This window comes from Eptatretus burgeri, chromosome 4 (assembly GCF_056783735.1).
Source record: "Eptatretus burgeri isolate ZD-2024b chromosome 4, Ebu_testis_v1, whole genome shotgun sequence".
NCBI classification, from domain to species: Eukaryota; Metazoa; Chordata; class Myxini; order Myxiniformes; family Myxinidae; genus Eptatretus; species Eptatretus burgeri.
In genome coordinates, this window is record NC_140964.1 from 2,349,574 (window position 1) to 2,364,294 (window position 14,721).

Here is a 14,721-nt window from a genome sequence, read left to right on the forward strand (position 1 = left end):
ATCGGCAGTAGATTTGTGGATTTCCATTTGGCTTACCTCCTTGAACAGATTTTCCCCGAGAGCCAGGAATTCTTTCCTTCCTGGATCATCAGGCCCTCCATCAATATGATTTTGATATCTGCTTTTCATCCAAACTCGGTTACCATTATTGGGCCATCACATTCCCATCACGTCGTCGTCGTCGTCCATGAACCATTTGTGACTTGTATTCAGTTGGGAAATTGCAAATTCAAACATTTCTTCTTTGGATTAATTTCATTTCTTTGGATGTATTAATCACAATCCACCGAGGAAGTAGTGGGATGCTTAATAAAACGACAGGCCTACATGTGTGAGAAAGTTCACCTTCATGTGCAATATCTATTTTTTCCCCTCTACCAGATAGACAAACATTGTTTTGTAATGGGTTGTCGTCGAAACAGTTGATTTCGGACATCAAATCTTTAAAATGAGACAAAGGGACCTCTGCGGTCTCCGAAACGTGTCTCCGCTTGGTTTGCAAGGCATGCAGGTCGAACAGGTTTTGTCAAGTGCTTTCCTTTTGTCTCAAACTTTTTAAATGTAGGGTTTGAGGGCATAAAAATTGTAATTAAGGAGACATCTACATATTACTTATGCAAAATGCCAGAATGTAAACCCCCCTCTCCCCTCTTCCCATTTTTCTCAACTTTACCCCAAGCCAACGTTCCACATCCTTTCTTTGCATTTTCCCTTTTCTTCCTCAAGGTTGACATGAGAAACAGACAAATGTGTAATAAATATACCCTGAAGTTAAGGTGACGGTTTTCAAAGCAGAATGTTAATGTTTCAGCCTTGGATACATATGGTTCTTGCATACAAGAAGCTTCAGAAAATACCTAACCCATGGGGTTGGAGGATGTATTTTCATTGGGGGGGGGGGTTTCCAGTGCTGTTACATAACGCTATGCACCCTTTATTTAATGATACACATATTCAATACAGTGCATTAATGACAAAAGCAAATTGCTTTGTGTAATCATTGCGTTTGAGGAGGACAGCTGATGTTGACTGTAGCATTCAACATGGAACTGATTTGTACCATCCAGTTTGTTCCAATGGTGGGTACTTGATGAGGAACAAATTGCCGGAATAATTTGTCATCAGAGATGTTTATTTATGCCTGAACCAAGAAGAAGTGGAATGGAATCCCAAATATCGGATAATCCAGAGTCACAATCGTTCTGTTTGAATGTGACACTCAAGGACACGCTTTTTGACCATGGGAATTTCTCCAGGGTATGCAATAGGAATCAAATGTGTTGGAGAAGAAATCTTTGTTTTGAGAAATTCACATCGTCAAGATGATGAATTCAAATGTTCAGCTGATGGATAAACTGTAATTGTGGAAGTCACTTCCATGTCAAACCTCGTTCAATAAGTCAGAGACATTGATGTGTTTTGATCATGATGTCATTTGTTTCATTATTTGCAATGTCTGCTTTTCATTCAATTTGATTTTTTTTGATGATGAGACGATAAATGAAATATGTCGGGGGTTCACGCACCTTGGGGTTTCCTTCGCTTTAGTGTGCGTATGTTTTCCAACATGGCTGCCACAAAACTTCTGGCTGTCAGAACGGGTTCGTGGTCCTGAACCCAGTCATTCTCGAACGACTGCAATCCAAGGTTATGAACAAACGTACCGGTCGGCTACTAATAAAATGGATCTTTGTCAGTTGGGGTCTGACTTCTGAGTGACGTTACAGTGATCACATCACCAGCGTAACGTTTCTGAAACTCTTATTTCACATAAACAGGTAAAAAGGTCAAGTGAGGAAGTTCACCACTACATGCAATGCAATGTCCAATAACGATTCCCACATTGGGTTGTTTCCACCCATTGTCTGTCCTGCCAGCTCAACTAACACATGTTTACCTCGTCCATCAGGGCTGTTAAACCAATGAGTCTTGTCGCGTTGTTAGGGTTTAATCAACCTAATAATAATCAGCTCCACGTGTAAACAACCACTCTGGACATTAACACCTCGTTCACTCATCAGAGTTGAATTGAGCACAGTGATGATCAAAACGCATGGCTCATCACAGGTCACCCATCTCTCTACACCTCCCTCTCGTTGGTTTATATAGCAACACAGAACGATCTCATGCCTTCCGCAAATGCAATTTTCGTCCATACTCGAAGATTCGTCTGTGAACATTCCAGCATCTTCATGAATCTCGCCAGGCAGTTTATGGTACTAAAACTGCCATCTACAGTCCAAATTGGCTCATTACAGCAAGCAGTTTATATTACAATTTACTTCCATCCATCCATTGGGACCATACTCTGTGCAGAGCGTTCGTGCTGCCGAAGCAGTCTACTTGGCTATAGGGCACAATCCTGGACGGGTCGCCACTCCGACACAGGATACCAGCAAGCTGGCACTCATTTTGCCGAGCTCGGAGGGATGACAGGCAGAGTCAACACCACCTGGTATTAATTCAACAAACGAGTAGAATTTGAACTCGGGAGCCTCGGATCCTAAACCCACCACCCCAACCATTAAGCCAACACCAGGCATACAATTTACTGGTCCATGCTAAATTAAACTTATAACATGTAACCATCAATTTTAATCATTAATTTACAGACATTTACTAATGCTTACTCACAAATACCACAAAAATCTAGCATTAAACTGAAAAAATAAATGTTGAGTTTTGAGCAAAACTTTTCATTGGAGTACTTTTCAAATGTATTTGTCTATATTTAGAAGTCTTTGGAATTTATAACTAAAAGAAACACCCACAACTAGAAGGGCACTCTTTGACGTTGTGATGTCACCAGATATGCCTCCGCACAGATTCTCACATCATAAAAGGTACTTGTACCAAGTTCGATTTGAAAATATTAAATAATACTGGTCAATTAAATAATCAGACCATGCAACCAATTAGGTTGAAATTTCAAATATATATTCCCCATGACAATGTGATCATAATTGTGATGTTTCACATTGATTTAATGAAGCGGTTCAAGAGAAATAATTTAAGATTTTTGTTCAATCGAATATGGCTGCCAGACCATGTGACCTATTAATAAATTGTGAACACCTTTGCTTTCCCAAGGCCTGGGGAACGTGTGAGTGAAGTGTCCCCTCGATCTGTCAAGCCGTTCTGAAGAAGAAGATTTTAAAAGTTTTATTCTTCAAAAACTCAAAGCTGCAAAACCATGTAACTTGTGATGTCATAGATGGAGAACGTTTTGTTCCTCATGCAGAGGCAATCATACCTGTAAAGTTTCACCCCGATCTGTTCAATCGTTTAGAAGAATAAGATTTTAAAGGTTTTTTTTATGTTAAAAGAAAATATGGCTGCAGAACACTTGACCAATGGCATCATCAATTTCCCCCTCCCCCCCCCCCCCATACAATTTCGCCCCAAATGGCCCTCAAAATTTTTCATACTGATCAGACAAAGCATTTGACTTCTGCAACTATGATGTCATCAAAATTATCATTCTTTTCCCATGGGAAGTACTTGCTATGTACCAAGTTTCAATTTTTTTTCCATGGAGCGATTTCGGAGATGCAGAGGTCCAATGTTTTTCGGTTTTTCCAACATGGCGACCACACCACTGACCCATGATGTCATAATTATCATTAAAACATTCTGCATGAGTAGTTGCACCTTTGGTGAAAATTTTGTGTCAATCAGATAAGCATCTTTAGAGAAAACGGTGAAAATAATCATGGATGGACAACCTGAAAACATAATGCCTCTGGTGACTTCATCAGTGGAGACATAAAAAAAATGGTCCCCTCGTTCTGCTCAGCAAAATTATTTTTTTCACCGAGATGTAAATTCTGGATTTCACTATCAGCCATGATCTTTTCTGGGAAAGCCAAATTTCAAACCTCGCCTCCAAAGCCAGTCGCCGACTGGGAATCCTCCATCGTGCAAAGTCCTTCCTCAGCCCACCTGAGCTCTTGACCACATACAAAGCTTTCGTCCGCAGCCTGATGGAGTACTGCTCTCCCTCTCTGGGCTGGTGCTCCTGACTCTCACCTTTCTCGGCTTCACGCTGTGGAAACCAAGGCATTTTGGATCATTGGCATCTCCCGCGATGAGGCTGAGTCTTTGGGTCTCTCACTCTCACTGCAGGCAGGTCGGTGGTCTTTCTGTCTTCTACCGTCTCCTCTCTGGTCTCACCCCCCCCCCCCGCTGTGTCTACGATTTGTCCCCACCACATTTCTGCAGGATGCTCAAGGACTGCCAACAACCCCCTTCTGGTAAAACTACCAAAATCACAAAACACTGCTCACCTTCACTCTTTCATTCCTCTTTTTTCTCACCTTTGGAATAAGCTCCCTCACTCTCAGGTCAGGTCAGGTATGGGAGCATGTGCCAGAACAGCGCGTCGCTGCGTCCACTTTCCGCCGGTACTCCAGGGGCCTCCGTCTGGCCATCCCCCAGGCAGATGCCAGGCCCATCCCCATCTCCTTGAGATGATGGTCAACCTGTTGCAACCATGAGGCACGTGGTCGACCCACTGGCCTCCTCCACTCATGAGACTCCCTCGCTGAGAGAATCTGGTGAGCAGGATCAGAGTCAGGAAAACGAGCCACATGTCCATACAGCCGCAACTGACGCTCACGGACTATGCAGGTAACAAATCTCATCCGAGTCTCTCTCAGCAACCGCTCGTTGGACACAAAATCCGACCAGCGATAGCCAAGGATTCTCCGAAGAGACCTGGTACCAAAGGAATTAAGTCTCCGTCTCAGATCCTTGGTCAGAGTCCAAGTCTCGCATCCATAGAGCAAGACTGGAAGCACCAAGGACCTGAAGACTCGGACTTTCGTCCTCCCGCACAGGTACCGGCAGCGCTACACCCCATGATCCAGTGAATCCATCACTCCCCAGGCCCGACCCAGACGTCTATTGACCTCTGACTCGCAGCCAGCAGAGACATGAATATCACTGCCAAGGTAAGTGAATCTCTCCACGACCTCAACATCCTCACCACAAACAGACACAGACAGGACAGCAGCATCCAAGATGTCACCGAAAGCCTGGATCTGTTTTGACCCAAGAAACCCGTAATCCCAACGGCTCCGACTCCTCATTCAGCACCTTGAGGGCCCCCAAGAGGATGTCTAAAGTCTCCGCAAAGATGACTGCATCATCTGCAAAGTCAAGGTCCGAGATCTTGACATTCCCAAATGACACACCGCAACTTGATCTCTCCGACATCCTCCCTAGAATCCAGTCCATACAAGTGCTGAAAAGTGTGGGGGCCAGTACACATCCCTGACGAACTCCAGTAACAACTGGAAATAAGTCAGAGATGGTACCACCACACTTCACAGCACTCTCAGTACCAGAGTAGAGTTCAGACATCAGATCGATCAGTTTTGGTGGCACCCCACGAAGACCAAGAATCCTCCAGAGGACATCCCGATTCACTGAATCGAACGCTTTACAGAGATCAACATAGGCTGCAAGCAGCCCCTGCCGAAACTCTCGCCTGCGTTCGGTGAGGACACGAAGTGCAAGGATACGGTCAATCGTTGACCTCTTTGGTGTAAAGCCTGACTGCTCTGGACGCTGGTGCTCAAGCAGATGGTGGCGAACCCTATCGAGAATTATCCGAGCAAAGACCTTGCCCGGCACTGAGAGCAGCGTCACCCCTCGGTAGTTGTTGCAGTCTTGGCGATCACCCTTCCCTTTCCAGAGAGGGACAACAAGGCCCCTCTTCCAGTCAGTTGGGATGATGCCTGTGTTCCAGGCAGAGCACAAAACTGCATGCAACGACACGAGTGCAGCATTTCCACCAGCCTTGAGAAGTTCGGCATGGATGCCACAGATCCCTGGAGCTTTGCCCCGTTTCAACTGGTTCACCGCAGCCCGTGTTTCCACAAGCGAAGGTGGACCACAGTTGATTCGAGGGTCAGCAACAGGGATTGTAACACCCTTGACGTCCAACTCGACAGTTGGGGGATCAGCCCGGTACAACCGCTCAAAGTAACCGGCCCAGCTGGCCTTCACTTCAGACTCCTCTGTCAAGAGCCCACTACTCTCTGCTCGAACTGTAGTGCTCCGAGGGATGGGCTTGGATGAACGTAATGCGCGAATTCCCCTGTAAGCGGGACGAGAATCACCTGTCCACAGGTGATGCTCTACCCCCTCACAGATTCCTCGCACATAGGCCTCCTTGTCCACCCTCAGTGCAGGTACAGTTTTACGCCTCAGCTCCCTGAACAGCTCAGCCCTGCCATTCAGCCTGGCCCTGCGACTCTGGTCAATGGTATCCAGTGCCCCTTGAGAGACAAAATTCTTCTTTGCCCTGCGGTGAGCTCCAAGGCATCCACCGGCAACATCAAGGACGGTGGTCTTGAAGGTGCTCCACAACTCTTCAGGACCCCCCAAAGCACCCAGACCCCCCAAGTGTCCACTCAGCCTGTTCGCAAACTCCTCAGATACTCTCTCATCCCTGAGCTTGGCAACATCCAGCCTCGGCTGGGATGGTACCATTCTCCAGGATTTAAGGTGCAGCTTTAGAGTTGCTACAACAAGCCTGTGGTCAGTATTGAGGAACTGAGCACTCCGGTAGACCCTGCAGTTCTGGATCATCCTCCAACTACCATCAATGAGGACATGGTCAATCTCCTTTGCCACACCGCCACCGTTGGAATACCAAGTCCAGCGATGAGCTTGTGGGCGCTGAAACCATGAACCAGCCACCCTAAGTCCATGACTTCTTGCAAAGTCAAGGAACTTAGTGCCATTCTGGTTCATAGTTCCTGACCCATGGGGACCAACACACACCTCATAACCATCCCTATCAGTTCCAGTCGATGCATTGAAATCCCCCAAGACTAGAAGTGTATCTCGTCTGGGGCACTGATCAACCACAGACTCGAGTGTGGCGTAGAATGTGTCCTTCACGGTGAGATCACTCGCCTCAGTCGGAGCATAAACAGAGACCAGGGAAATGACACCTAAGGAGTGACGAGTCCTTAATCTCATAATACGCTCGTTGACCGGTGTTACCTCAATTATCATTGGGGTCAGCTTATTGGACACAGCTACAACAACTCCTTGGGTATGGTAACCATCAGAGCGACCAGACCAATAGTAGGTGTAACCACTCACCATTATCTCGCCGCAATCCGGTCTCCGAACCTCAGAGAGAGCTGCAATCCCGATGTCCAAACGCTTGAGCTCAGATGATTACAGAGACAGGTGATCATCCTCTCTTAGGGATAGGACATTCCAGGCACCCACCCGAAGGGACCGCCTCAGGTTAACCCAAGGAGACCGCCGTCTGGTGGACGACACCTCAGCACCACTCCGACACACTCTCCCGCAATCTGACCCAGGGATGTTACCCTGTGGTTTCCCTCCTATCAAAGATTGGGGGTCCCGAAGGCTTTGCCCCAATCCCGTCATCCGGTGAGCTGCCCTGCGAAGGGAAGCTGCACAGGAGGTACTCCCACGGAGTGGGTTTTCAGATTTTTTTGCGTTTTTGCGTTTTGCGGAATGAAGGGTTTTACGGTGGTCGGAGTGCAAATCCTGCCACCAACCTCCTAATAAGAAGTGACCCAACTGCAGGAGGACGTCCGCAGACACAGTTGGGCACTAGATATGGATGGCCGTTGGCTCACAAGGAGCTCCTCCGCCCTTTGACAGGTTTTGTTTTTAATCCTGCTGGGTGTCCATATCCAAACACCCTCCTCACCAGAAAACCTGATGGGGGAGACGGTTTAGTCGCCGACAACCCGACCATGGAACAGGTTAGTACAGGTTTACATGGTACCTGTAGCAGGTCACAGATCGAACCTGACCTGACCTAACCCTCACTCTGTTCAATCCCATTCTTCCCTCCAGGCCTTCAAAACAGCTGTTCAGCACCACCTCTTATCCCATCCATCCCATCCAAATCCTCGATCTTTTCTTCCCCCGTTAATCCACCCCAAACTCACCTCCTTCAAATTCCTTGCTTTCCTTCTTGAAAGTCTCTGTAATGTCCATCTTTTATACGCCGTGTTCCCCGCCACATCCCTCTCCCTTCCACAGATGTCCTTGTGTCTCTGTTCCCCACTGTTTTGTCCTTCCCACTCCCGCCCCTCTTGTCTCATGCCCCCCCTTGCTGTGTGTTGTGTGTTATCTCTCAGACGAGCCTCGATATGGTACACTAATAAAAAATGCACATAAGTTTGCGCTGATGTTTCTCCGCCACACGCTGAGGGCGCACACATTGCACTGCCTCTTGCGATGTAGTTGGAATTGTTGGAGCGTCCTTTTCCCGCAGATTCATAAATGAGTCATTAGCGACTTGATAGACACGTGGTAAAGTGCACATTTTTATTTGCTGCTACAGGAAGGACGCTGTTTCCAAGAACCAAATGCACAAATAATGATGGGAATCATCCATATGACACAGAAGACCATATTCTGTCTAAAAGTGGCAGAGGTGGGGGCAAGAAATGCTCCTTGACGACTGAAATATCAACTTCTTGGTTCATCACATTATCTGTCACGGCATTTCACCATCTGCAGAATGTATTGTGTCTCTCTCTCTCTCTCTCTCTCTCTCTCTCTCTCTCTCTCTCTCTCTCTCTGTCTCTGTCTCTCTCTCTCTCTCTCTCTCTCTCTCTCTCTCTCTCTCTCTGTCTCTGTCTCTCTCTCTCTCTCCCCTAATCACAGTCCTTTTCAATGACAACTTCCTCATCATGACTTGGCGCAATATACTCTGCCAGTGTCGGGTACCCGTATGTTATTGTTTGCGACCAGATTTCAGCGATAACTTTTCTTGCATATGCAACGTTTTGCCTCTCCTTCTCTTCATCTACCGTTTACCCAGAGTTCGTTAGACGACTGTGAAAATTGATATCCTTTAACTGGCACGATTGTATTAAAACGTGTTTTAATATCGCCAAGATCTGCACAATGTAAAATAATGATGGAATGTAAATAGCCAAAGTACAAAGTTAATATTGTTGGTGAAGTTTGGACGACCGTTTGTTCTATCGTTACTTTTTTCCGCAGACACTTAATCTCATTTGCCACTGAAAGGAATTGGACATGATTAAAATGATATCACCACTCCAGGCGATTATTCCATTGACGTCATTACAGCGTTTTTTTGACGGTACAGTGTACCACCTTTACTTTTTCAAATACAGTTTGTCGTAACTGAAAAAAAAAAACAATGGAAGAAATAGCATCCTGAGATTAATATATGAAATTTAAATAGGTGTAAAGGTGAGGGGGGGTGGGGACGTCAGAATTGGGCAAAAAATGCGTTGCATTACTTTTGATTGGCTCCCTATTTGTGAGTCTTTTGGTTAAGTCTATAATTTTGGGGGGGGGGGTTGTTGTATTAATTTTCCTTTCTATCCAAAGTACCTGACAAGTTGGCTATAATGCAGAACCTGCTGCCGAGACAGCAAGCAGTGTAACCTGGTATAAAGGGGCTTCTGAGAATGTCAAACCACTTGCTACTCAATGTCTAAGTTTGCATTTATAATTTGTTCATGGTGTCGGCGATAGCTCACTTGCTCTTCGCGAAAGGACACTGTGATCCTTGATGTCCCCAAACTCATGCACAGATGTTAGACAGGATTCCCGTTTAATGCCTATCTCAGGGACGGCACACACATTGATGCCGCACCCTTCCTGTGAAAAATTGGCATGACAGTTTTTAGCTAGGCCGAGAATCAAGCTGGCGAGACAGCCCCGAGGTATGCATACTCACCTCTGAGCTATCTGGCCACATTAGGGGGGGGGGGGGAGTGGAGGGGAAAAGAGTATAGGTGAGTGTGATAATGTAAATGAGGTTGGGGTAGATGGGAGTATCGTATGTATTAGGCATTCCATAGGGGTAGGAGGGGAGAGGTGCAAGTGAACATCAAAATTTTGCCAAATCTTTGTACATAAATAGATGGAAGGTGAAGACATTGCAGAAACCTGCAAAATGTGTTTGATTTCCATTGCCAGGAAACCTAAAACAGGTTTTGTTTTAATGACCCATCGAGTGATGTTGACCAGCAAAGTGCACCTGCTTTGTTTTTGCATTGACTTGCTGCTGTTCGTCTCGCGCGTAGATCCTAGCTCATGCCTGGCCCTTCTTCAGCCAGTACATGGACAACTTTCTACGAGAGACGATTGAGCCCGTCGTGCGCTCTTCCAACGAAATGCTCAAGACCTTCACATTCACCAAAGTCAATTTTGGTGACCAGGTACTGTCTCACCTGTAAATCTTTTTAAAGGTGGACATCATCTCTTTATTTGCCATGATGTTGATCAGTGTAAAACCCTCTGAATCATCTCTTTCAGCTGTTCTTGCCATTATTTAAGTGGTGATGCAAGGACGTTTTGGACTGATATAATTTAAGACAAACTGAACTCCGATTTCAATAACTATGGAATACTAAATCTGTGAAATTCACAATAACTTGGAAAAATGGAGTACTTGGGAATGGGGGTCATTTGGGGTGTAAGAGATCATGAGTGGTTGGGGTTGACCTGAGGTCGTGGTGAACAGCTCTCATGAAAGTTTCTCTCCCCACCCTCTCCTTATACATTCATGAATACAAACTTGAAATACTTGTACCTGTAGCTTATCAAGTGTGATGTCCAGGTGTTTGACCATGACAATAATCACAACACTTGATAAAATTGTCACTGCATTACATTGAGGAAGTCGAGCAGTTGGGGATGCGACAAACGATCGGCATGTTCTGCACTGGCCTGAGTTTCCCAACTTGGATACGGCCACCCACCAATTTGCTGGACCTCAAAGCCTACATGATAAATTGAATGTTTGTCAAAAATGCTTATGTCAGTTTTGATAAGAAAAACATCCAATGTGCTGATAAATATTGAATCATTTTGAGTGTGAAACGAGGTGGGAGACGTTCGTCCGTGTGATGTACGCGGGCGTCTTGGGAAACGTAGGATTTTGGAAGCGAATTAAGCAATTGTGATTGAAGCGTTGCGTTTCTGTTATTGTGTAATAAAGGGTGACCTTGGGAGGATGTAATTAATTTTCCTCCCCGAGAGAATGTCTCGATGTTTGAGGTGGAAGGAATCCAATTTGAACACTCTGATGTCTTTGTAAGATGCCTGAATATCTGTGTGATGATTCATCTTGCATTCATGCAAGTCTGCACCAAGACATTTATTAAGATGATAAATATTGCTGTCTGGTTTAAATTCGGCCCCGAACTATTGGACTTGACGGTTTTCCATGCACAATCTCTTCGTGTTCTTTGCAAAAAAGCTTAAAGCTCAAAAGAATCTTCTTCGTTTTGCGGAATGTGTGTCCTGTGTAATGAAGGCTTCCTGTCTGGGCCTGCCCCGGGGATTTGTTGTGCGACGCAGCTGCGTGGTCGTCGTCTGATGGAATAGGTTCATGTGCTTCTGCTAAGTCAAGTCTGGGTTTGAGTTTTGATGCATCATGACCCGATTACAAACTGTCATTCTGGTGGAACAATGGATGCCGGCAACAACGTTGATTGAGGGATGCCAACCGCCGTGGGTATCGAGGACAAGCTGACGTTTCATACGTTGACCTTTTGTCAGAGCATATGGACTAGTTCTTTGTTCTACATAATGTCGTTCTGGTACACTGCCAGGAAGTTATCGCATCATCACGTATGCTGTTCTTGCAGAGGGAACATTAAGTCTGCTATCTTGTTTTGCTTGCACTCGCTTGTAAGCATTAATATTAGACGGTGCATTTGATTAGGTGAGGCCGCCACTCCATGCTGGTACCTTTGTGAAAATTCAAAATTCCTGCCCTGAACAATGAGAGCGCAATGCACTCGGTAGTTTGCAGTTGCAAGGGAGAATGCTGAACAACGGATCAGATTGCATATCTGACGTAATTGAAGCATCCTCCTATATCGAGGAACTGGAATCGAATTTTTTTAAGTTGTTGACTTTGACTTTGGTTTAAATAAAAGTTTTTGTTTCAGGCAATAACGAGGAAACCTGAACCCGAACACAAAAAAACACTTAAAAGTAAATAAATAAACTGCATTTTTCTTGTTAACCTCCGCCGTCGAAGATCGGAGGTTACTGTTTTCACCCCTTTTTGTTTGTTTGTTTGTTTGTCAACAGTATTACGGAAAAACTCCTTGACGGATTTCGACGAAACTTGGTCGGGGGGTTAGGTCTGGTCCAAGGATCATGCCATTCGATTTTGGACTTGGTCCAAAATCTAATATGGCCGCTATGGCGGCCATTATGAAAAAAATATTTGAATTTTTTTTTTTTTTTTTTGCATTTCTACATGTTTTAAGTGATTTCCCCCTCTAGTTTTGATCTTGTGTTGATAAATTAGTGTGGTGTTGATGTGGTGCAGGAATGATGGACCGGTGTGTGTGTGTGTGTGTGTGTGTGTGTGTGTGTGTGTGTGTGTGTGTGTGTGTGTGTGTGTGTGTGTGTGTGTGTGTGTGACTAGATGCACAGGGGGCCGTTCGGCCCATCCTGCCTGCGCCACATCAACACCAGATCAAATTTATCCGTCAAAATGATGCAATTTAATTGGGGGAATGAGCGGAATGGGAATGAGAAGAATGTAGCATTCTCGGGGACATCTTTAAGGTGTTAAAATAAAAATTTGGAAATATGTTTGTTTTCATTAGAATTTTTTGTTTCCTTTTCCGGGGATGGGGGGGGGTGGGCGAAAGAGGCTCTTGGGTGAGAAATATATGCAACAACCACACACTATTCCTTGACATGACCTTCACAAACATGGCATTTTGCACGCAATCACCCATCCATACTCAAACTACCCAAAAGTCCTGCCAACATCCCGATACCCCTCTATCTCCATAACTTCCAGGTAACTATTTAATTCCAATTTAAACTTATCTACTGTTTCTGCTGCCACTATCTTTCCAGGGAGACCATTCCATGCATTAATTACTCTCTGAGTAAAAGTCCCCTCCCTGCCTTAAGGCCCAGTCACACCTGGACGTTTGAGCCAGCAATGGCAACGTATCAAAATGTATGTAAACGCTGGCTTACGTTGAACTTTTGATGTTTTTTTTTTTTTTTTAAAGATTCGGACGTATTCATAACGAGTTGGTCGTATGCATAACATATGAGTAACGGACATGGAACGTTTCGTTGTCTTATAGATAACTTATACCAACGAATGCTTAGCCTGTTGTCGGCGTTCACAACCTATGCCCAACGATAGTCTAACATGCATAGCGCGCTGCACGTATCGCCGACGATGACGTGACATAGCCTATTAAAAGGCTGCCGCACAACAATTCAAATCGTAACCGCCGGAGAAATGGAAGTGTCAACATTGCAGTCACACCTTGGCGATCTTGCCAGCGTATGCCGACCTCTGAAAAATGCGTCTAAAACGCTGGCGCACGTCGAATACGGCATGGGTAAGTTTGGTATGCGTGAATAGAACGCTAAAGTACGCTATCATACGTCGTAGTAAGTGGAGTACGTCTTGTAATTTTAAACGTGTTAAACATTTTACGACGTACTTGCCGTATGAAACACAATCCGCATGCGATGGGAATAAGTTGTGCGCACGATATGCCAACGTTGTCACACGTCGACAAAAGTTACTTGTAAGTCACTCATAAGTCGAAACACGTCAAGGTAATGGTTAGCATCAGTGTTCTAGACTCCCTGGTTTTTATTTTTTTTTCTTCGGTATGACGGTGATGTTGACACTTCGATTTCTAGTGCGGTTATGATTTAAATCGTTGAGCGGCAGCCTTTTAATTACATTATATTATAACTGCACGAGAAATCGAAGTGTCAACATCACCGCCGTACAAAAAAAAAAAAACAGGGAGTCTGGAACACTGACGCTAACCATTACCTTGACGTGTTTCGACTTGTGAGTACCTTACAAGTAACGTGTGTCAACGTTCGCATATCGTGCGTACAACACGTTACTCATTGGTTAGAAATAGGTTTCGGGTACGCTAAACATTACCTCGACGTGTTTCGGCTAATGAGTAACTTACAAGTAACGTGTGTCGACGTGTGTCAACGATCGCGTGACGTGCCTACAACTAATGGCCAGCGTTATGCGGAACGTGTGAGTCATACGCTGGCATACGTCGAAAAATTTCAAGCATGGAAAATTTGAGGACAACCGCAAAGTACAACGTTTAAAGCCAGCGTACAATGACGTATGGCAGTGTTTTTCAGCGTGCTCTCAATGTTATCAAAACTTACCCATAACGTATTCGACGTGTACCAGCGTTTAACACAAATTTTCCAAAAATCGGCATGAGCTGGCTAAAACGTCAAGGTGTGACTGGGCTTTTACTACCATCTTAACTCTCCTCCTTTTTACTCTCAGGCTATGGCTGCTGGTCCTATATCTGTCTATTCTGTTGAATAATTCATCTGCATTTATTTTATCGATACCTTTCACTGTCTTAAACATATCTATCGTATCTCCTCGTAACCACCTCCTTTCTAGTGTATAAAGCCCTGTCTCCTTCAACCGCTAAAACCACCATATTGGGATCGTAACTTAAAAGGAGGTCTTGGTGCACTCCCCCTCGTGGCCTTATCGACAAACTGGGTTACCAAAGCAATCCTTAACCAAAACTAGGAAATCGTAATCTTCTCTGCCCTTTCCCTGTTCCTGGACCCAATCTATCCCTGGCAAGTTAAAATCCCCCATAATCAATACTCTTCCCTCACCACATGCCCTTTTGAATTCTTCATGTCCTCCTCCTTCCTCCTCTTACTGTT

At 45.1% G+C, this 14,721-nt stretch overlaps 1 protein-coding gene across 1 annotated transcript in view; it reads left to right on the forward strand.

The window, feature by feature from the left end:
- Positions 1–14,721, forward strand: part of LOC147027332 (extended synaptotagmin-2-like) — a 92,757-nt gene that overhangs the window by 18,335 nt on the left and 59,701 nt on the right. The window contains exon 3 of the mRNA XM_085876669.1: positions 10,074–10,208. Within this exon, the coding sequence (XP_085732795.1) occupies positions 10,074–10,208 (135 nt within the window). The remainder of the gene's footprint in view (positions 1–10,073; positions 10,209–14,721) is intronic.